General features: G+C 41.1%; 1 protein-coding gene across 1 annotated transcript; it reads left to right on the top strand.

Annotated features, from left to right (window-relative positions):
• The first annotated feature begins 3,967 nt into the window (after window positions 1–3,967).
• Window positions 3,968–23,577, top strand: POMP (proteasome maturation protein). The gene is made up of 7 exons (XM_054719725.1): window positions 3,968–4,005; window positions 6,738–7,020; window positions 9,319–9,416; window positions 12,548–12,608; window positions 15,070–15,171; window positions 18,667–18,760; window positions 22,632–23,577. Exons 1-7 carry the CDS (start codon window positions 3,968–3,970, stop codon window positions 22,697–22,699), a joined length of 744 nt encoding a protein of 247 aa, XP_054575700.1. The 3' UTR covers window positions 22,700–23,577.
• Window positions 23,578–23,784: the final 207 nt, after the last annotated feature.

Below are 23,784 nucleotides of genomic sequence, written 5' to 3'. Positions count from 1 at the left end.
ATTTTTTAAAATTGATATATTCTGTCATATATAGAATATCTGAGCTGACACATTCACAATGCTGATCTCTGCATTCTAGTCCCTTCTTTCTGCCTTTTGGTGTTTTCTAATTTTCTACAAAAGCATGCATTGCTTCTAGAACAGTGGTCGGCAAACCGCGGCTCACGAGCCACTTGCGGCTCTTTGGCCCCTTGAGTGTGGCTCTTCCACAAAATACCACGTGCAGGCGCGCACGTACAATGCGATTGAAACTTCCTGGCCCATGCACAGAAGTCGGTTTTCGGCCTGGGCGAGTCTATTTTGAAGAAGGGGCATTAGAACACTCAAGGGGCCAAAGAGCCGCATGTGGCTCGTGAGCTGTGGTTTGCCGACCACTGTTCTAGAAGAAAAAACAAGTCAATAGAGCAAACTGCACAATCAGATGACTTAGGCTGTCTTTTTCAACTTTTAGATTCTAAACCAGCTTTCTGATTCTGACTAAAATTAATATAAACTACTTTTGAGTATGTTTGGAATACAGGCAAATTTTCTCTCCTCAAGTATTTATCTTCTGGGAATAAATTTTTGAATTTTCAAAAACACAAAAATTCCTTCTCTCATTTATTCAAGCCAGTGGAGGGGAATACTGACAACAGTATCTGACAACAGAAGGGAATGGAAAACATCAGACACTCATGCCTATTATACTAGGCTTTGTACAACGTTTCTGGCATGCCTTCTGAATTAAATTTTTCTTTAGCTAACATTAAAATGACTCTATGTTCCTACATATGGGCTGGCAAATGAAGGTTATGGTAAAAGAAACAGGATTATAATTTAAAATTCATTGCATATAATCTACAAACTGTATCTTCCACAGGCAAATGGGTAAAGACTCTATGCTGAAAAAGATAAGCCACTTTTTAAAAACAGACAGAGCTGAAGTAGGGTGATGAAAGCCTAGAAACCAAATGCTAACCTCCGCTGTGTGTGATGCAATGCAGATGTAATAGTAAAACAAAACACCTGGATCAAGAGTCCACTCCAGAAGTTACTCTGAAAACCCAGCTTTTCATTATCAAAGAACACTCTTTTAAAAGCAGCTCCATCTGAAAGCACAGTCAGCAAAGAATTTCAAAAGAAATATGAAACACTCATCTCTTAGGGTTAAAGACAGGGTCTGTCAAATAAACTTGGTGTAAAGTATTTCTCCATTCCTTAACACTTATGAAGGGATTTGCAAAGAAAGATGTGTAAATATAATTTATCTTAAATCAAGCACATTGAAACTTTCCCAGCATTACAAGAATTTAGATCATTTAAAGAAGAGTTGGCCCTAGCTGGTTTGGCTCAGTGGATAGAGCATCAGCCTGCGGACTGAAGGGTCCCAGGTTTGATTCCAGTCAAAGGGTTGCAGGTTCAATCCGAAGTAGGGGGTGTGGAGGAGACAGCCAATCAATGATTCTCTCTCACCACTGATGTTTCTATCTCTCTCCGACTCTCATTTTCTCCATGAAATAAATAATATGTGTGTGTGTGTGTGTGTGTGTGTATGTATTTATGAGTTGGATGTATTATATTCATAATGTATAGATTATTTTTTGAAGCATAGAAACTTTCTTACTAGTTAAGACTTGTACCACCCCCTCAAATGATCTCATTTCCTCAACCTTGCAGGTGAACACAATTTCTGAAACCTACATTGCCATAAAACATTCAAATTATTAGGTCTTGGAGAGAATACATTTTACAAACTTTTTACACTAATTACATCATTTTTACCTCCCATGTCTCTCAGATAATGGAGCTGTCATGCTTCTCCTGCCCTAAACTGGGAAGGAAAACCATCGCCAACAACCCTTGTCAACAGTTCCTCTCCAATTCTGCTTTCTAAGTTCAAAAGAATCCATCTGGCCCTAGCTGGTTTGGCTCAGTGGATAGAGCATTGGTCTGCAGACTAAAGGGTCCCGGGTTTGATTCCGATTAAGGGCACATGCCCAGGTTGCAGGATCCAACCCTAGTAGGGGGCATGCAGGAGGCAGCCAATTAATGATTCTCATCATTGATGTTTCTCTCTCTCTCCTTTCCTCTCTGAAATCAATAAAGATATTTTTTTTAAAAAAGAATCCATCTGGCTGAGAACTGTCCTCAGACTGGGAAGAAAGAGACCAAGCAGGCCTGGCAAGAATTTGTAGCTGGCAGAGGGAAGGGAAGGCTGGACACACCACACACACACACACACACACACACACACACACACACACACACCTGCTCATACACCTGTCACTCTTGATGTTAGCGGATATCAGAATTGTAGACTGTGATGGGATGCCAGTTTTTTTGTTTTGTTTTTTTAAGTCTAACCATGGAGGAAAGGGATCATTGGAACCAAACAAGGAATTAGGCCCTTGGCTTAAGTGCTAAATTTAGGGTTGGGATCCAGACCCAGGCGTGGCTGAGCATCAACCTATGAAGCAGGAAGTCATGGTTTAATTTCCAGTCAGGGCATTGTAGAAGCTCTGAAACTTCTATAAATAAGTTACCTTGGATTGCCCATATCTATCTTCAGCCTATTTCTCAACCATATTCGTAGGTCTTGCCTCTTATGCATAATTATCCATTCTTTCCCACATTTCTCTACTCATGCACTCCTCTGCTATCATATCTGCTCAGCCCCTGAACCTGCTGCACACTTGTCCTCCCTTCACAAATCCCTGCCACTATATCCTTGGAAACAAGCAATTAGCTTCCCTAGTCGATTGCCATGAGCCCTTCCAGTATTTATTACTTTGCCACATCTTAGCCCTAACTAAATAAGCTTTCCTTAAAGCTGTGTAGTGGTGTCGGCTCTTTCTCCCACTTGCCCTGACTCACAGGGCAAGAAAATGTCAGCACAGCCTCTTGCCACCCACTACTACTGCTTATTATCACTCAGCCACCTCCTCTTGGAAGTGCATGCCTCTGCTTTACACCACCCTTTCTCCACTTGTGGGTAATTTTTTAAAAATATATTTTTATTAATTTCAGAAAGGGAGAGATAGAAACATCGATGATGAGAATCATTGATGGGCTGCCTCCTGCATGCCCTACACTGAAGATCAAGCCCACGACGGGGGCATATGCCCTGATCGGGGATTGCACCATTACTTCCTGGTTCATAGGTTGATGATCAACCACTGAGCCACGCTGGCTGGGCAACTTTTGGAGAATTTTTAAGCTCCGAATGCTTTTACATCTCCTGATGATCAAACTGGCTGTGGTCATTCAACTGCTTCTCATCCATGTTTCATTACCAGCCTGCACCTAGATGGGCATTTCTTCTGTGTTCAACTACATGCATTCAACAGATATCTGTACCACAGGCATAAGAGTAAAATCAAGGAAGACAGTAAAAAGTAAAAAAATAAATAAAAAATAGGGTACTTGCTCCCTTACAATGCACACAAGCCTGTTTCTTAAGTAAAATGTGGATGGATAATAGTCATATATACTTCATAGAGTAATTGCGAATTAACTGGAACAATGTATCAATGTATGTAAAGAACTAAGAACAGGGCTTGAAATATAGAAGGTATTGTTATTAATATTCTCCAAAGTATAAAACAGATACAGCTTAAGCAAACATGAACTATTCTGGTATGAAATCTAATTTTTAAATTTTCATCATATTCAACACTGCCTTGTATTAGTTAATACTGTAACAACCCCTTTTAAATGAAGATATATACCGTATATGGATGTATACTGCTCAAAATAAAGTGATTTTCCTCCTTGCTGCGCTACTAAAACTGTCTTCACAGTGGCTACCAAATGCCTATTTTCAAAACTTCAAGATCATTTTGAATCTACTTTACTTATTTTTGTTAAACCTAACCCAAGGATATTTTTTCCATTGCTTTTTTTTTTTTTAGAGGGTGGGAAGGAGGGGAAGGAAGGTAGAGAGAGAGAAACATCAATGTGAGAGACACATTGATTGGTTACTTCCCACATGCACCTGGACCAGGCAGGATTGCACCTGCAACCCAGGTATGTGCCTTTGACTAGGAATCAAACCAGTGACATTTTCGTGTGTGGGTGGAAGCTCCAACCACTGAAAGACACTGGCCAGGGCTTGAAGCTACTTTAAAACTACTTTGTGCCCTAACCGGTTTGGCTCAGTGGATAGAGCGTCGGCCTGCGGACTGAAAGGTCCCAGGTTCGATTCCTGGTCAAGGGCATGTACCTTGGTTGCGGGCACATCCCCAGTAGGCGGTGTGCAGGAGGCAGCTAATGGATGTTTCTCTCTCATCGATGTTTCTGGCTCTCTATCCCTCTCCCTTCCTCTCTGTGAAAGAATCAATAATATATATATATATATTTAAAAATAAAATAAAATAAAACTACTTTGTAACCTCTCCTTTGAACTACTTGTCAACCTCTGAACACTTTCTTCCCCTTTGGATTCTAACAGAGCACTTGGATTTGGTTTTCATTCTGCCCTTCTGACCGTTTATTTTCTGTCTCCATGGCAGGCTCCCCTTCTTCTGGCTTACTCTTGAATTCTCGTATTTCTCAAGTTCATCCCTACTTTTCACTGCTTCTCAAAATCTTTCAATATGCTGTGCTACATTAATGTACACTTCTATCATCTCTGGCTTGGACTATTGCAACATTCTATTGGACTACTGCAACCTCTGGTGGTCTGTGAGGTCCGAAAGGTTGGCGACCGCTGCTCTAAATGGTATCCTGGCTCCTAGTTTCTCCCAATTCTAGGGTATCCCTCATGCTGCCACCAGGATAAATTTTTAAGGTCAAGTGTTTGTGAAAAGACCTCCATTATCCTATTTCCTTCAAGAAAAAGCCCCAAACCTCAGCACACCACACAAAGGCCCTTCATTGTTCAGATTATAACAAGCCCTTTTGCAAATCTGCCTTTCCACATTTCCTCTTCCTCAAAAGCCATTTTCCCTCTGTTCCCAACCACTTCCTGGCCCAGCTCCTATCTCTATTAAGTATTCACTACACTGCATTTTAAATGTCTGTTTCCATGTCTATTCCCCTGGGAAAATCAAAACATCTCAAGGATAGGGAAATGCATTTCTCTTGTCTGTAGCTCTAGATTCTAGTACCAAACAAATGCTCAACTAATATTTAATGGCTGAATTGCAAGCAATCAACAAACATTAAAATGATTTACAAAAAAGTCACAATTTTAGAATTGCTTAGATAAAACTGAGTGAAAGGAAAAAGATGCAAATGAAACACCAACTCAAATCTCAAGGTAAACATGGATATTCTGAACAGACATATGAGGACAGCAGTGCACAATACTTAAAATCCAGATTACTGCAGAACTTCAAGGTTGTCGGACTATGGCACTGGATGTACATAAGATATGAAACTTTATCACCTCCCTCCTTAAAATCCTTCAATGGCTTTTTAAAGATAAAGCCTCATCTTTAATCTGGTGCACAAGGGCCTCCATAATAAACCTGGCTCCATCTTACAGCCTCAGCTCACACTACTCTCTCCCTTACTTCAGCCACAGAGACCTTCTTTCCCACTTCAGTTTTTGCATAAGCAAATCTGCCAGTAATATTCTTTCATACACTTTGCTACTTCAAACTAGTTCACTCTTTTTTTTATTTTATTTTTTTAAAATATATTTTATTGATTTTTTTTTACAGAGAGGAAGGGAGAGGGATAGAGAGCTAGAAACATCGATGAGAGAGAAACATCGATCAGCTGCCTCCTGCACACTCCCCACTGGGGATGTGCCCGCAACCAAGGTATCGAACCTGGGCCCTTGAGTCTGCAGGCTGACGCTCTATCTGAGCCAAACCGGTTAGGGCAAACTAGTTCACTCTTATTCTTTGGCTATTAGCCTGAGGATTCCTTCCTTAAGTTAGCTCCATCATTTGGTGACAGAGCATGAGTCCATCATGTCATATTATATGTTAGGCAATACCATTACAGGATTATGGGTCCTTTAAGAACACACACACACACACACACACACACACACACACACACACACTATATATATATCCGTCCTCACCTGAGGGCATTTTCTTTGGATTTTAGAGAGAGGGGAAGTGGGGGGGAGGGGGTCATTGATGTGAGAAAACATGTATAGTTGCCTCCTGCACAGGTCCCCACTGGGGCCAGGGATGGAACCCACAACCTAGGTATGTGCCCTGACTGGGAACTGAACCTGCCATGTAGGGAACGACACTCCTACCGAGCCATGCCAGCCAGGCTCCTTGGACATATTTTTATAAACTCTTCTCTGTCTCGCTTTCTTCACCAGTAAAACTGAAGTAACAGTAGTACCCACTTCAAAAGATTAAGGGTTTAAAGGAAATAGTTCACTGAAAGCACTTCCAACTGTGTTACTATATAGTAAGAGTCCAGTGTATGCCTGTAATTCTCATACTTAATTCGTTTGCACCCTTCCCATCCCCAACAGTCCCGCTGCTCCAGTAGCCCAGGAAGCACATCAGCCTGGGTCCTTTGTTTCTTAGCCTCAGCCCAGGGTCCTGACCGTGGCAGGCCTTCAGTATACGATTTTAAACAACAACTTAAAAAGCCTGTGTTCCAGTTCTGCCTTATTTGCTGAACGGCTGCAGGTTACTCACTCATCCCACCTATGCCTGGTGTGCCCTCCTGGAAAACAGAGGATCTATCCGAGCGGTCTCGTGTGAAATTAGACGCTGCGTCCTCCCCAGCACAGCGCTCAGCGTCAGCGGCGCGAACGCGGGGCGTTGATTACACCGGAGCGGAGGTCCGGGCTCCCCTCCCGGGCACACCGCGTCCCGGCCGCCCCCCTCGCAGCCACACCCCCCCGCGCTCTGGGGCCCGGCCCCCCGGGACTGCGGGCGTGGGAGCCCCGGCCCCGCTCGGGTCCCTCCCGGCGACCCGCGGCCTCCTTCCTTCCTCGCCCGGACGGACGCACTTCCGGCGGATGGGGAGGAGGGGAGCAGCCCCGGAAACGGAAGTGAGCGGCGGGGCGGGCTGACGCGACCGGGCTGGAGAGGCTGTTTGCGGCGTGAGCTAAAGATGGTGAGTGGACCCCTGAGTGACCCGAGTCCCCGGCCTGCTTGGGAACGTGGCCCGGCGGGACCAGGCCTCCGCCGCCCAGCCGGTCCCCGGTGCGGCGTCTGTGGCCGGAGGACCAGACGGGCCTGGGCCGCCGGGATCTGTTGAGTCACAGGGCTGGGCGGTCGTGGCCGTCGCGCGGGCCGGGCTCGGGTGCAGGCCCCGCGGCTAGTGCTTCGGCCTCATCCCGCTCCAGCTCCTTCTGTTGTTTCGGTGTTTGTCCTCCTGGCCCCCAGCAGACCCCGACCCCTTCCTTGTAGTCGGCGCGGAACTGGAAAGGACATATCGAAAGTGCAACCTGTGTGTGCGGCCTTGCCGGCCGCCCTTCCCCAGAGGGAGAATCTTTGGGAGCCCAGACACTCCTCCCCCACCCCGACCCTTGGGACTAGCTTCTTAACGAACCCACAGCTATAGGGCGCGTTTTTGTCACTCAGCTTTACTCTACAAACGTTTTGGGGAGCATGTGTTACGCCAGATGTTGGAGGGGGGAAAGCCAAGCAGTTGCTCCTTCCCATTTGTCAGCATTGTTAGTGCATCTCCTGCGCCCCCTTCCCCCTTCCTCTTTCTCTCTTTTTAACTTAAAAGTTGTGATGTTTGGGAAAGCCCTTGAAACACCAGCCTCTGATACCAGTACCACGGCTAGATTTAGAAAATCGCTGATCATTGTAAAGAGGTTTTAAAAACACTCAAGTGTAGCTAGTGATAGTTAATTTTTCATAGATTTGTTTTCCTCTGCGACTTAATTAGAAATGTCAATTACTAATCCTGATATTTTACAGAAGGTAATTGAGAAGATGATTACAGTAGAATACAAAGATCATAATTCCCTGTTTCTTTGTGCATAAGAGAAACTTTCCTTCTGTCCCTACAGTGAAGCAGTCTGGGAGGAGGAGAATGTGCAGAAAAGTAACGGGATGAATATTTGGGAAGGTACTGGGAAAGATGAGTAAACAGGGCCAGAGAGTTGTATGGGTTGATTACAGTCGCATAGTAGGTTAATGACAGTCCACACTAGTTCCAGATCCTTTTCCTGATTGACCCCATGCTTTCTGTGTAAGGGAGTTGAAACCTGTTGTGCACATTCTTGAGTTCCAGGGCTAAGGATTTTGGATTTCATCCTTCAGACAAGACTAATGAACCAGTGAAAGGTGTTTAAGCAGTGTTTGTGGGGGAGATTGTGCTTTAGGAAAACCTCGATAGGCAGAGTTGGAAAATGGGAGAGTGTGTAGGCAGTAAGACCCAGTAGAGTGCTGTGTAAGTTATCCAAGTGTGAGAGCCTGGACTAGGGTGGTAGGTCGAAGAAACCCTGGACAGGATAAAGTACCTGACCAAATAAAATATACGAATGATTTTAGAAATTAATTAAAAGGCTGGTTTCTCAGAATAGTTTCTGCTAGAACAGTATAAGACTGATACCAAACTACCTGTAGCTTTTTTTACATCTTTATGCAGAATTGCAGGGATATTGAACTTGAGCAACTAGTGATTTAAAGTCAGCCCCTGCCCTAGCTGGTCTGCCTCCGTGGATAGAGGGTTGGCCCACAGCAGCTGCCTCAGTTGCAGGCTGGATCACAGGCCTTGGTCAGGGCACGTGCGGGAGCCAACCAGTCGATGTGTCTCTCTCACATCAGTGTTTCTCTGTCTCTGTCTCTTTCCTCCCTTCCATTCTAAAAATCAATGGAAAAATATCCTCGGGTTATTTTTAACAAATAATAAAATCAGCATCTTGTGTTTTACATTTATTACATTTTATTTGCTTGTCTAATCTATCTTCAGACTAAACCCTGTAAGGTAGACATGTATTTTTGGCATATAGCAAGAGTACCTGCCATATAGTAGATGCTTAGTAAATATTTGATGATTAAATGTTTTATTGTTTAAATGTATAGGGTGACAATTTACCAGAACCCTTCAGAAGCTCTCTATCAATATCAGAATAAAACTGAACCTTTACTTCTGCCTTACTTGCTTCATCATTTATATTTTTATACCTTTTCCCATGTTCTTTTTTTTCCTGGAATGCCTTTTGATCTGATAGCATTCAGAAGTAACTCAGGAATCCTTCCTACCCATAAAGTTCATATTCTTGTACCATGTGTGTCACTAGTATAATGCTCATTGTGATTATCTAGACTGGGCTCTTTGTGGGCAGAGACCTTATTTTTTTCTCTCTAGTGCTTAAACCATGATTTTTCCTTAGATGTTCAGTATGGGCTTTTTGAATTTTTTGTATTTAATACTGTTTTTTCATTTGTGTTATAGAATACCAGAGGACTTGGATCTCAGCTAAAGGACAGTATTCCAGTTACTGAGCTATCAGCAAGTGGACCTTTTGAAAGTCATGATCTTCTTCGAAAAGGGTATATGGGGGAATTGTGACTTTGACTTTGTTATAATAAACTATTTCTGGAAATTATTTTTCATGATATTCTTCAAATATTTTGCTAGGCCCTAAATATATATTTACTTGGGGGTGGAGGGGAGTGGAGGCTTAGATGTTTTCTATAGCCGAAGAAGTGCCTTATCAGAGTAGTAGGTTAGGGCATCCTCCTAGGAGTCATTACCCAATAACATGATTTAGTAGGATTCTTCACTTTGCTCTTTATAACTTGGAGAACCATTTTATTAACTATTGGAGTGTTTCACTTTATAACTTTTAGCTTACAGTTGTGGTCCTTCTCTCAGTTTCCTTTATGTTTCTATGTTCTTTTTCTTGGCAGGTTGCTTTTCTACTTAATCAAATAATAATAATGCCCTCCCCACCACATTCTGTGTTTTGAATTTTATATCTAATTTTAAGGTGTTTAGATTGTACTGTAATGGAACTAGAGGCCCGGTGCATGAAATTCGTGCACAGAGGCAGGGGGTGTCCCTCAGCCCAGCCTGCACCCTCTCCAATCTGGGATCCCTCTTACAATCCAGGACTGCTGGCTCCCAACTGCTCGCCTGCCTGCCTTCCTGATTGCCCCTAACTGCTTCTGCCTGCCAGCCTGATCACCTCCTAATCACTCCCCTGCCAGCCTGATTGATGCCTAACTACTCCCTTGCCAGCCTGTTTGCCCCTAACTGCCATCCCCTGCAGGCCTGGTCACCCCTAACTGCCCTCTCCTGCAGGCCTGGTCACCCCTAACTGCCCTCCCCTGCAGGCCTGGTCCCCCATAACTGCTCTCCACTGCAGGCCTGGTTCCCCCCCACCCCCGCTACTGCCCTTCCCTGCAGGCCCGGTCACCCCCAACTTCCCTCCTCTGCCGGCCTGGTCACCCCTAACTGCCCTCCCCTGCAGGCTTGATCACCCCCAACTGCCCTCCCTTGCAGGCCTGGTCCCTCCCAACTGTCCTCCCCTGCTGGCCATCTTGTAGTGGCCATGTTGTGTCCACATGGGGGCAACCATCTTGTGTGTTGGAGTGATGGTCAATCTGCATATTACTCTTTTATTAGATAGGATAGAGGCCTGATGCATGGGTGGGGGCCAGCTGGTTTGCCCTGAAGGGTGTCCGGATCAGGGTGGGGGTTCCCTTGGGGCATGGCGTGGCCTGGGCAAGGGGCCTGTGGTGGTTTGAAGGCTGGCCACGCCCCCCGGCGACCCAAGTGGAGACCCTGGTATCTGGGATTTATTTATCTTCTACAATTGAAACTTTGTAGCCTGGAGTGGAGCCAAGCCCCCTGCTTGCTCCGTGGCGGCATCCATTTCTGTTGGGATTTATGTATCTTCTATAATTGAAACTTTGTAGCCTGGAACGGAGGCCAAGGCAGGCCAGGGCTTCAGAAGCTTGGCTTCCTCCATCGCCGGGGGCAACCCTAGCCTCCTGCTCTTTCCAGCTCCATGGCTGCCGCCATTTCTGTTTGGATTTATTTATCTTCTATCATTGAAACTTTGTAGCCTTGAGTGGAGGCCTAGGCCAGCAAGGGCAGGCGGAAAACTTGGCTTCCTCCATTGCCGGTGAAACCCAAGCCTCCCTCCTGCTCTCTGTGGCCACAGCCATCTTGGTTGGGTTTATTTGTATATTCGCTCCTGATTGGCTGGTGGGCGTGGCTGGTGGGTGTAGTGGAGGTACGGTCAATTTGCATATTACTCTTTTATTAGATAGGATGGCATTCTAATGGTGTCTGGGTACAGACAGAATGCCTCATTATCTTTACATTTTGTAGTGAAAGGTGCAATATATAGCCTTTGTAATTGGAGATACAATTTGATTTATAGTATAATCAAATTCATAAGGTAGCCAGTAACCAAGTCCTGATGATTTGTTATGTATTTACTAGAGGCCCGGTGCACGAAATTCATTCACCGTCGGGGTGTGTGTGTGTGTGTGTGTGTGTGTGTGTCCCCTCAGCCCTGCCTGTGCCCTCTTGCAGTGTGGGACCCCTCGCTCCTTACTGCCTGCCTGCTTGCTGCTCCTTAGCGCTTCCTCTGTGCTCACCAGCTGTGAGCCCGGCTTCTGGCGGAGAGGCGCTCCCCCTGTGGGAGTGCACTGACCACCAGGGGGCAGCTCCTGCATTGAGCGTCTGCCCCCTGGTGGTCAGTACACGTCATAGTGACCGGTTGTTCCACCGTTCAGTTGATTTGCATATTAGGCTTTTATTATATAGGATTTTTTATTTCTGGTTATACTGTAAGATTACCGTGAGCAGGACCATTTTCAAATTCCACTTTTAGGATAATAGTTTGTATAAAGCAGCGGTTGCCAACTGGGGTTCCGTGGATCACTGGTGGTCCGTGAGGTCCGAAAGGTTGACCACTGCTGGATTAAGGAAATCTTTGGAGCAGTGGTCGCCAACTGGTGTTCCACGGATCACTGGTGGTCTGTGAGGTCTGAAAAGTTGGTGACCGCTAGTATAAAGAAAACATCAGTAAATTATTGTGTGATTTCTAATGTTTCTTTCAGTTCTCAAAATCTGTTTTGGACAATAAGATAGTCATCTTTATATATCTAGTGTAATAAAGACCAGTGGCCTGGTTCTAGCTGTGTATCACCTAACACAGTACTTTGTACATAGAGGTGTTCAGTAAATGTCAAACATGTTGTTTGACATGTGTTATTAAAGACACATTAAATATTGAATACACATTGGACCTGAGCAGAAGAGACTTAGATATTTTATGTAATACAAAAGCATGTCATAAGGGTAATAGTGAAAAACATACTTTATGAAATTTCTTCTAGATATCACACATCATTTAACACCATTTTTTAGAGGGATCTCTCTAGTGAATTGAAATGTGGACCCCAGATATTTATAATAGATGCATTTTAAAACAATTAGCATACAGTAAATTGGACTTTTTAAAATTTGACCTTTTTTCCCCCCTTTTGGTGAGTAGTTATATGAATTTTAATACATGTATCATTTTCTGTCAAGAGACAGAAGTTTCATTATTTCCCCCAAAATCCCTCGTGCCATTCCATTGTAGGTATACCTTTGATAGATGTGATTTTAAGCTGTAAGTATTGAGTGATACATAATCTCTCTTTTAAATGTTTATTTTCAGTTTTTCTTCTGTGAAAAATGAACTTTTGCCCAGTCATCCTCTTGAATTATCAGAAAAAAATGTAAGTATGTTAACAGTATATTTATTTTTATCCTCTGGTAGAAAAATGCTTTTAATAACAACATTTGTGGTTTCATTTATTAAGATAATTCTGGATGGAGCATTTGACCATGAAGAGTATGGTACCTTATTTTCAATCTTTTTGTAGAGTAGGCTTTGTTTATCTTTATACTGCTTCACTAAAGTTTTCCTTTCTATACATTCTTCCCTTTTTAAAAAAATATATTTTATTGATTTTTTTACAGAGAGGAAGGGAGAGGGATAGAGAGTTAGAAACATTGATGAGAGAGAAACATCGATCAGCTGCCTCCTGCACACTCCCTACTAGGGATGTGCCCTCAACCAAGGCACATGCCCTTGACCGGAATCGAACCTGGCACCCTTCAGTCCGCAGGCCAAGTATCCACTGAGCCAAATTGGTTAGGGCTACATTCTTCTCTTTTTTATGGATATTTCTTTTCTTTTCTTTTTATTTTTTTTTAATGGATATTTCTAAAGGTCAATCTACCTCTCCATTCCTCTTTTTTTTTTTCTTCATTTTATGATCCCATTTTCTATTTTTCTCATGCCATTTTTTGATGTAGACCTCCAAGTCCCTATCTCTAGCCTTGACTTCTTTCTCAAACCTTGCTTCTCCAAGTTACAGAGGGACATATCCACTTACTAGGCACAGTATGTACACAGATGAATATGACATAATCCCTAACCTTAAGGGGTTGAAAATTTAACAGGAGGATAAGTAGTGGATTGGGTCTCCATAAGATGCTTAGAAGACCAAGGATGGCGCACCACCTGTGCTTAGCGATTGTGGAAGGCTTTATTGAGGAGGGAACATTAGAATAGTTTTAGGCCAATATTCTCCAGTTAAGTAGATGGGGAAAGGTCATTATCAAAGAGCATGTAGCCTGTATAGATATTCTTTAGGCAATATAGAGCAGCGGTCGCCAACCAGGTCCATGAGGTCCAAAAGGTTGGCAACTTCCGGTTTAAGGAAACCTTTGGAGCAGTGGATGCCAACGGGTGGTCCGAGGGGTCTGAAAGGTTGGCGACCGCTGGTATAGAGGGCTTTTAAATACACTTTCGGAGCAAGAAGAAAGTGTTACTATTTGGGGAACACGGTGCACTGTCACCCAGAAAGCTGACCTATTCCATAGTTTCTTTCTTCCTCTTTAGTAAGGGAAAAGATCTTTGTGTAAGAAACATTAGAACAAATAATTCGATGGTGAAATTGAAGTTCCAATTAGATGAGAAAACAAAATGGCTCTTATTTTAAATGCATTCTAGTTTCATGCTCAGAAGTTGTAGGAAGATTAAGTGTCAGAGATGAGACTAACCAAGGAAAGCATGTGAACTAACCATGGAAGGAAAAAAACTGGTAAGGATAGCTAATTTTAGTGAATTAGTGAACTACATCAGATGACAAAATATATCAAAGGACTAAGCCAAAAGTCAAAAAACCACTTACACAGGGGAATGTGAAATTTTGCATTTGGGTTCAAAAAATGAATTATAAACATTTAGATGGGGTAAATCGACTTGGTACATAAAACTTGAATGTATGGTTATTATAAGCCAGAAGATTATGTTAGCCACTGAAAAGAACAGTTAATGCAATCTTGGACTTTATTAATAATAAATGGAGCTCAAATAAAGGGAGATTATACCCTTCATTTTCCTAAGTATTAATTTGGTTATTAGATGTGGAATATTGGTTTAGTTTTGAGCAATATATGTTAAGAGAAACTTTGACAAATCTGAGTGAGACTGGCCAAAATGGTGAAGAGTCTAAAAATTTGTAGATCTTTTGAGACTCAGCTTATACCTATTGACTCTATGTTGTCTTAATAACTTAACCAGCTTAATGGCAGTTTCTCCCTTGAAATTCTGTGGCACTTATTATCCACTAGTTTTGTGGTAATTATAACCAAAAGTACTGAACTGTTACTATGCTTTGTGAATATACTTCTGCAATGTGAAAGATATTCTTTAATTTATTAGTTTTGTAAATCCAAACTTTAAGTGATAATTTTACACTGGTGAAGTATACCTGCATGCTGGATAAAATATAGACATATATATCTGAATATTTTGTCAAGAAATTAGTAAAAGTATTTTGTTTTTATTTCAGTTATGGGCATTAAAACTCTTCATCTAAGTATTATGTTACATGTGTATCAGTGCTAACTGTTTTGAATGCAGAATGTTGAGTGTACCATTTACAATTATATTGCTGCCCTGGCAGGTGGTTCAGTTGGTTGGAGAATCGTCCTGTGCGGTAATGGGTTTGATTCCCAGTCAGAGCACATACCTAGGTTGAGGGTTCGATCTCTGGTCTGGGAGTGTACAGAAGACAACCATCAATGTTTCTCTTTAGTGTTCTCTCTCTCTCTAAAAATCAATTAAAAAACATGGGTTAGGATTTAAAATAACTAAAAATACAATTGCATTGCTATCTTATGTAGTTCCAGCTCAACCAAGATAAAATGAATTTTTCCACACTGAGAAACATCCAGGGTCTGTTTGCTCCACTAAAATTGCAAATGGAATTCAAGGCAGTGCAACAGGTGAGTGTATGTGTGTCAGTTATGTATGCATCCCACATGTGTGTTGATACTGATTGGAATGACTCTTCTATTTTAGTAACAGCTGTACAAACCTGACCTTCTCCCCTACAATCTATTCTACTTCCCCCTTTTAGGACATGACCTCGATTCCTATTTTATATAGAAAAGAAAACCAAAAACCATTAAATGGAAAACTTCTTCAAATTATGGGCTCAGTGTCTGAAAACAACTGCATCCACTTTCATGTTTTTTCTTTTGGAGGGTTGAATTTGAGATGCCTGTGGGACTATCCAAATAGTGCTATCAAGTAGGCATTTTTGTAGATACCTGAGTATACCTGTTGCTTAGGAGTAAGATCTTTAGAAATGGCCTTCCAAGAATGTAAGAACTGTCCCCCACGTTCTGGAATTGTCACGTCATACTACTTCAGGGACTTCCTTTTTCGTGGATCCTTTCCATAGCTGATTATCTCCAGCCTCTCTCTGCTTGCTGGAGCACAGCAGCTTTTACATATATTTGAACCTCTGTCTTTTAAAACAAAGCACAAATTGTATCAATCTCAGATTCCTTTATAGCAACTTGTCTCTGACTAAGTATGCTTTTGCAAGTTGGCCTTAAAAAAGCTGTCGACATAGCTCTGGCCAGTGTGGGTCAGTGGTTGAGTGTCAGTCTATGAACCAGGCGGTCACAGTTTGATTCCTGGTCAGGACACATGCCTGGGTTGCTGGCTCTATCTCCGGTGGGGGCATGCAGAAAGCAGCTGATGAGTGATTCTCTCTCATCATTGATGTTTCTATCTCTCCCTCTCTCTGTCTGAAATCAATAAAGATATATATATATTCTTTTAAAGTTGCCTACATTGCTACATGTGCTCCTATTCACTCAATCCATCATTCTCTGGCTCTCATCACACACACCACGGAAACTGCTCGTGAGCAGTGGACATTGTTATGCCCTCATTTTGCTGATCTCCCAGGTATGCAACACTAATGTCGCCTGCCTTCTTGCCTTGGCTTTAGCACACTGTTCTTCCCTGATGTTCTCCTCTCTGAAGCCTCATTCTTAGCTGTTGCTATAGAAATTCCTTTTGTTTATTTGGATCCCTGAAATACCAGTTTTGTTAGTACCCATTTCTGGTCCTCTCCTCATCTATTTCTTTGATTTTAGTTATCATTGAGCTGTAAACCTTCTGCAGTTGGGAATCCCACAGGCACTTCAAATTTCACTCAAGTACAGAATAAGTCATTGTTTCTCACATACTCCTTATCATAGATGAACAGAGATTTTCCCTAAGGTAGAAATTGGAACATTAGCCTTGATTATCTCACCTAGCACCTTACCCGCCACCCCCACCCTCCAACATCCAATCAGTTACCTCTTTTTACCGTTGCAGCTGCGTGGGGTCTGACCCTGACTATGCTTCATCAGATTATGGCAACACCCACCCCTGCTGCTTACCACTCCACACTCTAGCCAGAATAATCTTTGTGAAACATAAATCTGATCATGTCACTCCCCTCACTTTGCCCTAAAAGTGGGTAAAACCCACTTACTTAACGTGGCTCTGGTCATGAATTGCCTTCTCCTTGCTCTTCATCATGCTCCATCGCCTCCTCAGCTACTTGCAGTATCCTGACTAATTTTGTGCTTTCTCCTTTGGCTTTTGCACATGTTCTTTCTGCTACCGTGGATTCCTTTCTCCTGGCTAAAATTGTGTCTTTTTCAGTAGATTCTATTAATGCCATCACTAAGTCATTCTGAAAGCTGTTTTAGAATTTTTTCCAAGGATAAAGCTCTAAAAGAGCATTTATGGCTTTACATCAGAATAACCTGGATGTCACTCTTGGCTCCACCACCTTACTAGTCTTGAGAACTTAAGTACTTTAGAGACCTTTTTGAACCTTAAGTCGTGTGTTTGATTTTAATGTGAAATAGAGTTAGCAGTGAGAACAGTTTGGAGTTACTTTGCAGATCAAATGAAATAGATGCTTTTGCACAAAATTGTTAAATTTTTTTTATGCTCCTACTACTCAGATTCCAGCTACATATTGCTCATATTTTGGGCCTGAGCTTTTAACGCCATTTGATCCAAAAATCTTTGTTCAGAATTTTAGCTCTTGTGGTCTGATCCCTATATTATTGCAGTTCTTGCTTGTCGGGATGTATAACCACTGTCTGCTCATCCCTGCTTTTGATGCTTTCTCAGGGTGATATCTGGTCAAATTGTACCTACCATCCCCCTTACTATCTGGTTTAATTTACAGGTTTCATTTCTGTTTCTTCCTCTTCTTTTTATATCCCCCACCACACTATTTTTTTTTCTAGTTTTGATAAGCTAGAGAAATTATTCCATATCACAAAGAAATAACTATAGGCCATTAGTAATTAAAAAGATCTTTAGTCTGCATATATTTCTTTTGTTTTTAATTTATCTTTATTGTTGAAAGTATTACTTTATTGTTGAAAGTATTACCTTTGCATTTTTTTCCCCCATTGATCCCCTCTACCCTGCACCCTGCATATATTTTTCTTTGGTGGAAAAAAATATTAACTGTCTCCTTATATTCTGAAGTTATTACTTTAAAATACTAGTATTATTTAGTCACTGACCATCTATTACTTTTTTGGTATTCTTTTGGCAATATCCAAAATTGTCTGCATTGATTCAAATTATAACTGCCAGACAATTGACGAAGAACAGAAAAATTGAAAAGTTGGTTTGGCCACATTAAGGTTTGTTGAGTACCAGCTATGTGCCACCATACTACAAGTTTGAGAGGGAGATGGTGTAATCCTATTTCATAGACAAGGAAACAGGTTGAGACAGATGAGGTAACTTTTGCAAAGCCCTAGGATTGGTGAGTAGTTAGAGTCATAATTGGAATCCAGATCTCTCTGACTCCACACCCGGACTTTCTCCACTATACTTAGGTACCTGAATGTAGATAACACTCATTCAAAATAGTATTGTGTGTTTTAAAGGCCCCAAAGATGAGTTTGATCTACCTTTCTGATTATCACTACTGTTTGAAAGGGTCATAACTTACCTTTGTACTATGAGCAATACAGAACGTACAAAATGAAGTAATCAGTTTACTAAGTAAAATAATGCTGTCCCTGAGTTGGAATTTCTTCAGGAATTTGATCATCCTACCTTTATTAGAAACTAGATATAGTGTTAGGCTCTGGGATTTGGCATTTCATCAGATGGTATATGCTGTGCTTGTCCTGAGCAGAAGCAAAGCCCCAAATATGTGCAAACCTGACAGGATTATAAAAGTACAATTTCAGTGTCTACATATTTTGAGGAATTTTTAAAAACTGGGTTTGGGCCTAAAATATGAATGGTTTATTTTCCTCCACACTGGTTAAATTAACACTTAGTTATGGGGATTTTACAAATAAAGAATGAAAAACATAAAATTAGGTTATACATTCCCCCCACCTTTTTTTTTTTTTTTTCTCTGATCTTGCCCTTTCATACTTTTCCCAAAGGTTCAGCGTCTTCCATTTCTTCCAAGCTCAAACCTTTCACTGGATATTTTGAGGGGTAATGATGAGACTATTGGATTTGAAGATATTCTTAATGGTAAGCAACTTTTTCTAGAACCCAGTAATGTGCAAGGCAGCAGCAGCAAACAAAACCCAGCATCCTTTTCCTCGTGAGGCTGGCTGTTGATTGGATTCACGTGTTAGTCACTGCAGTAAGATACAATTTAATGGTAATAATTGTTTTTTAACTGGTTTTAAAAGTGAAAATTTTTTGTGGAGTTCTGAGGCTATAATCATGTCATTCATTTCCTCTCCTGAGGATAAAGTCTAATCTAATACAATATACTTAAGGTAATATAAACAATATTGTTGTTTCAGTGTTCTCATTTGTGGGCTATGACTAGTTTTTAAAACAACTAAAAAAATAAAAGTTTTCTTTAAAGAATATCTGCCGCCCCCCAAATAATTGTTTTGCTTATATAGATGGTGAGTAGGAAAGAAGACTCTATCATCTTTAACAAAATTCCCTGCATAATTGTATTAGTAGGAGATACATAACTTTTCAGTAAGAACAACACACTCATCCTCTATTAATTATAGCATCCTGTATTTTTTTCTGGTTCTGAGGAAGGTAAACAAATATAATTCTGTCTAGTATTGCTTCTACTCACTATGCTTCAGCAGTTCAGGAGAAGCACAAAACCCAACAGGATTAAATTATACTAGTTTTACTTGATGGCTGATGTCTGGTAAGGAAATGCTGTGGACACGAAAGAAGTCTAGTGAACCTCCTCTTTGAGAATCTTCCCTGAGGGAGCGTTTTAAATGATGGGGCCTGGGATTCCTAAGCTTTGACATTGAATTTGGACCTCATTTAAAATTAGTAAGGTGATAGTTCAAGTCTATATATTCTTACTTTTAACTAGTTATAAGTGCATTCATTTAAAAGTCAACTTCTGTGATTCTGTGTAAAGAATGGAGTGGAATTTACTGAGCATTTATTCAGCAGTCAAATATATGTGTCAGGCTCTTGGCTAGGCTCTGAATATAGTGGTAAAAAAACCATCTATTTTCTAATGAGGGAGGTAAACATTAAACAGATAAAATACAAACTTGTGATTACAGTCTAGGAATAAAAAGGATAGGGATAGAGTTGTTTATTTTGTTTATTTTTTTATGGTAGAAGAGGCAGGCACCTCTGCGAATATGACACACAAGTTGATTCCTAAAAGATATTTCATCTATAAGGAGAGGAAAGAATATGTCAGGGAGAAGGAGCAGTTATGCTCAGGGTCTTCTACCTGCGAACAGCTGAAATACTCTGAAGGCTTTAAGATGCTTATCCTACTTACAAGCTAACAAGCCTGCCATAGTTTCAGGGATACTGGCAGAAGACTAGACTCCTAGAGACAAAGGATAATTTATCACAGCAGTAGCAGTAGCCAGAGTATCACCTTTTCTGTTGGTGTCCTGAGCCCCAGTTCCCACAGGGCAGCAAGAAGAGGGTCAGATGATGCCTGCATATACTGTGTATTATGTTACAGGAAGAGGAACCCATCCCAGGTCAGGGCACCTGAATCTTTGTAATAGGCAATCAGCCTGCCTGTTCTATACTCCAGGGCAGACACGATCTGTGTTCTGAGGCTGTTTACTTTAGAAATAGCCTTGAAAGAGTCTAGAACAATGGCAAGCAGTGCATCTGCCTCCAAGACTTAAGAATCATGAGAGATCTATAGAGAATTGTCTCCCAATGCACATATGAATATGTTAAGCAGGCCCATGTGGCTGGAATGTTTTGAGAAAGGTAGAGAATGGAATAAGGTGAGCTTGAAAAGCTAGAAGGAGCCAGAGCTTTGTAGAAGTTTATTGAGAATGCAATGGAAAGCCATTGAATGCTTTTAATCAGTGATGTGAAGTAATTTCACATTTAAAAAGTTTACTATCTTGTGGACATCTTTTTGTATTCATCCTGCATCTCTCTAAGGTAGATATGAGCTGGAAAGATCCCCTGATTTAGGTAGGTGATTTTTGTCAGAATGAGACCACTGCATGGCACTTTGGGTAATTTCCCCTTTGTGGGAACTGTGACTGCACAATATGGCACTTTATGGCTTTACCCTAGGACCTTGCCTCTGCTCTTCCTTCTGCTTAGAATATCACCTCCCCCCTCATTTCAGATCCCAGTTTAAATGTTACTGCTTTGGCGAGGCCTTCCTTGACTCTCCAGTCTAAAGTCGTCCCCATTCACTCTGTCACTTCACTTTAATTCTTTCTTTGCATAGCAATTATCTGGTATTTTTCTTCTTTCTTGTTTCAACTTAAATACAAACCTGTGAGAGCTGGGGCCTTTGAAGTGCTTGATCCCCAGTAAGTGTTGCAAGCTCTTGCTCATCACATTCTCCTCATCAGCTGACCCAGGAGGAATTTTTATGTCTATAATGAGGGAGTGGTTTGTTAATCTGAACTCTGAGGACTGTTAAACCCAGTGGAAATCTGTGTATTTCTCCAGTTTATGTTTTGTAATGTGTTGGAGGCGATGAGGGCATTGCTCACTCATCTGTGAAGTTCTTGGCCAAGAACAATCTGTACATTTTACAAGGAAGGGAAGGGCATGTGAGGAGGGCAAGAGTAAAGTAAAATATAGACTCTTCCTTAATGCTGAAAGGGGCCTTCCATTCAGTGCAGACCCTCACTTTAAGGTAAGTAACAGTGAGCCAGAGGCTCGGTCCTGCCCAGAGTCTCACAGCGAGCTCATGGCATAGCAGGCCCTGGAAACAGGCCAGTGCCTTCTCACGTGGTACGCTGTCTTCTGGGGCAAGTTATTTACTTAACAAGTACATATTTTATTAAATTCAAAAGCTTAAAACAAAGTTTAAAGGAAATTGTAGTTATCTAAATGAATATATCGTTTGTTTATAAATTTAAAACAATATAGCCCAAACTCAGGCCCTCCATAATTACCCATTTCTCTCCCTCATTCTCTGGTTACCTGCTGTTATTAGTGTATGTCCTCCTGCGTATCTTCATACAAACATGTCGTCAGAAAATATTTGGCATTGTTTATTTTTTAACATTGGCATAATACTGTGTGTCTTACAGTATGCGTTTATTGATGTGTGCTTCTGTTTTTCTCATTAACACAAAGCAGGACTACAGCAAGTATCTTTGCTTATTCTTTCTACTCATGTGCAAACATTTAAGTTAAGATTTTGAATGTCTGTTATATACCTAGCAGTTTATTAGTAATTGTAGCAGTTTTAGTTGTTCTAAGGCTATTTTGTTGAGTGACAAGTGTGGAGAATCCAGATTAGATTGCTGAATTGATACAGTCTGCATAATCTCCAGTCTCTTAGGAGACCCAGTGAGGAACATCCAAATTGATCAGTAACTCTTGGTAATCATTATTTTAATGTGAATGGATACTTACATTTACAAACTGATTTTACCGTTTTGGGGGGTTTATTCTGTTTCTGTATCTATTCCTATGTTGAGTAGCAGATAAAAAAGAAAATAGGCTTTATTTGTTCCTAGGAAGCTTACTTTTCGTATTAATTTTAACAGCTCTTTTATGTGCATTATGACCGTTAAAATTTTTGTCTGACTCATCCATAAAAACAAGAGAGTGAAGATGGTTAAGATTTTCTTGCTCTAGAATGCTAATTTATGATTGTGTGTATGTTTGTGCATGCAAGGGAGCACAAAACAATAGAGAAAATGGTTTTGCAATTTAGATTAAGAGATTGCCTCATCTCTCAATTGGAGCTTGTTCCTAGAGGCATCTGGAAAGCCAGAGGAGTTCTTGGCTCCTTTCCAGTCAGTCCCTCCCCACTCTGGGCCCCAGGCAACACTACTGGTCTGTTTTCTGTCCCTTGAGATTAGTTTCACTGGTTCTAGATTTTCATGTCAGTGTAATCACTTAATTTATCTTGTTTTGAGCATCTTTAATATGTGTTTCTGTTTGTTTTCAGACCCATCACAAAGTGAACTAATGGGAGAACCACACTTGATGGTGGAATATAAACTTGGTTTACTGTAACGCACTGAGCTGACCATGGAAATGGAGGGGCTACATCTTGTTTATAGTCATCTTTTTGCTATAATTTTATGTATACAACATTAAAAGTACTGACACCTGAGAATTGTTGCCTACATAGTATCATCATTGGAAATTATTTGTGTCTTTGGTTTACGTCCATGTGACAGTTGAAGGCACTAGAGATGATTTTAAAACTCCTGAATTATATTGAAACAATAACCTTCTGTATCTTTAAAAAATTATTGCTAATGAATATTATAAAACTGACAACAGGTTCCAGTTTAACCTATTTCCTAGGCATTCCATAAGTTGAATTTTGAATAATCATTATCAGTATTTGAGTCCTTAGTCTTCATAGCCCTTTCAGAGTAAACATCTGTAATTGATTTCAGTGATCACACTTCAAATTAAGTACAAAATCAGATATGTATATTTTACCTTGTTTCCATAGCCCATTAGTACCCATAAGAGTAATATTTGCGCCCTAGCTGGTTTGGCTTTAGTCGGCCTGTAGTTGCATTCCGATCAAGGGTACATGCCTGGGTTCTGGGCTCGATCCCCGGTAGGGGGTATGCATGAGGCAGCCAATTGATGATTCTCTCTCATTATTGATATTTCTATCTCTCCCTCTCCCTTCCTCTCTGAAATCAATAAAAATATATTTTTTAAAAAAGAAGAATATCTGTGCCTGACCAGCATGGCTCAGTGGTTAAGCGTTGACCTATGAGCCCGAATGTCATGGATCAATTCCCGGTCAGGGCACATGTCCTGTTGCAGGTTCCATCCCCAGTGTGGAGGCATGCGGGTGGCAGTGGATCAGTGATTCTCATCATTGATGTTTCTATCTCCCTTCTCTAAAATCAATAAAAACATTTTAAAAAGGAATATTTGCTTTATTGAAGGTACTTTAGAATTATAGCTGTCATTTGGTTCTTTAAGATTGAAAAGTAAGTTCAGTGGTTTTGATTTTAGTCTTGTTTTTAAAATGAAAAATTAAAGCAACCAGCAGATGTCAGTTAAAGTGTTGTACTGCATAGATTTATGTGTCACAAGATCTTAAAAAGAGTGGAACATTCATGTATACA

The sequence above is a fragment of the Eptesicus fuscus genome, chromosome 7 (assembly GCF_027574615.1).
Source record: "Eptesicus fuscus isolate TK198812 chromosome 7, DD_ASM_mEF_20220401, whole genome shotgun sequence".
NCBI classification, from domain to species: domain Eukaryota; kingdom Metazoa; phylum Chordata; class Mammalia; order Chiroptera; family Vespertilionidae; genus Eptesicus; species Eptesicus fuscus.
The sequence above is the reverse complement of the archived record's forward strand: the minus strand, read 5'-3'. Positions and strand labels throughout refer to the sequence as shown.

Coding starts and splice junctions, on each gene's coding strand:
- POMP (XM_054719725.1), top strand. CDS start 3,968: ATGCACCTGGACCAGGCAGGATTGCACCTGCAACCCAG. Junction 4,006..6,737: donor GGATTGCACCTGCAACCCAG/GTATGTGCCTTT, acceptor ATTACACCGGAG/CGGAGGTCCGGGCTCCCCTC. Junction 7,021..9,318: donor TGCGGCGTGAGCTAAAGATG/GTGAGTGGACCC, acceptor TTTGTGTTATAG/AATACCAGAGGACTTGGATC.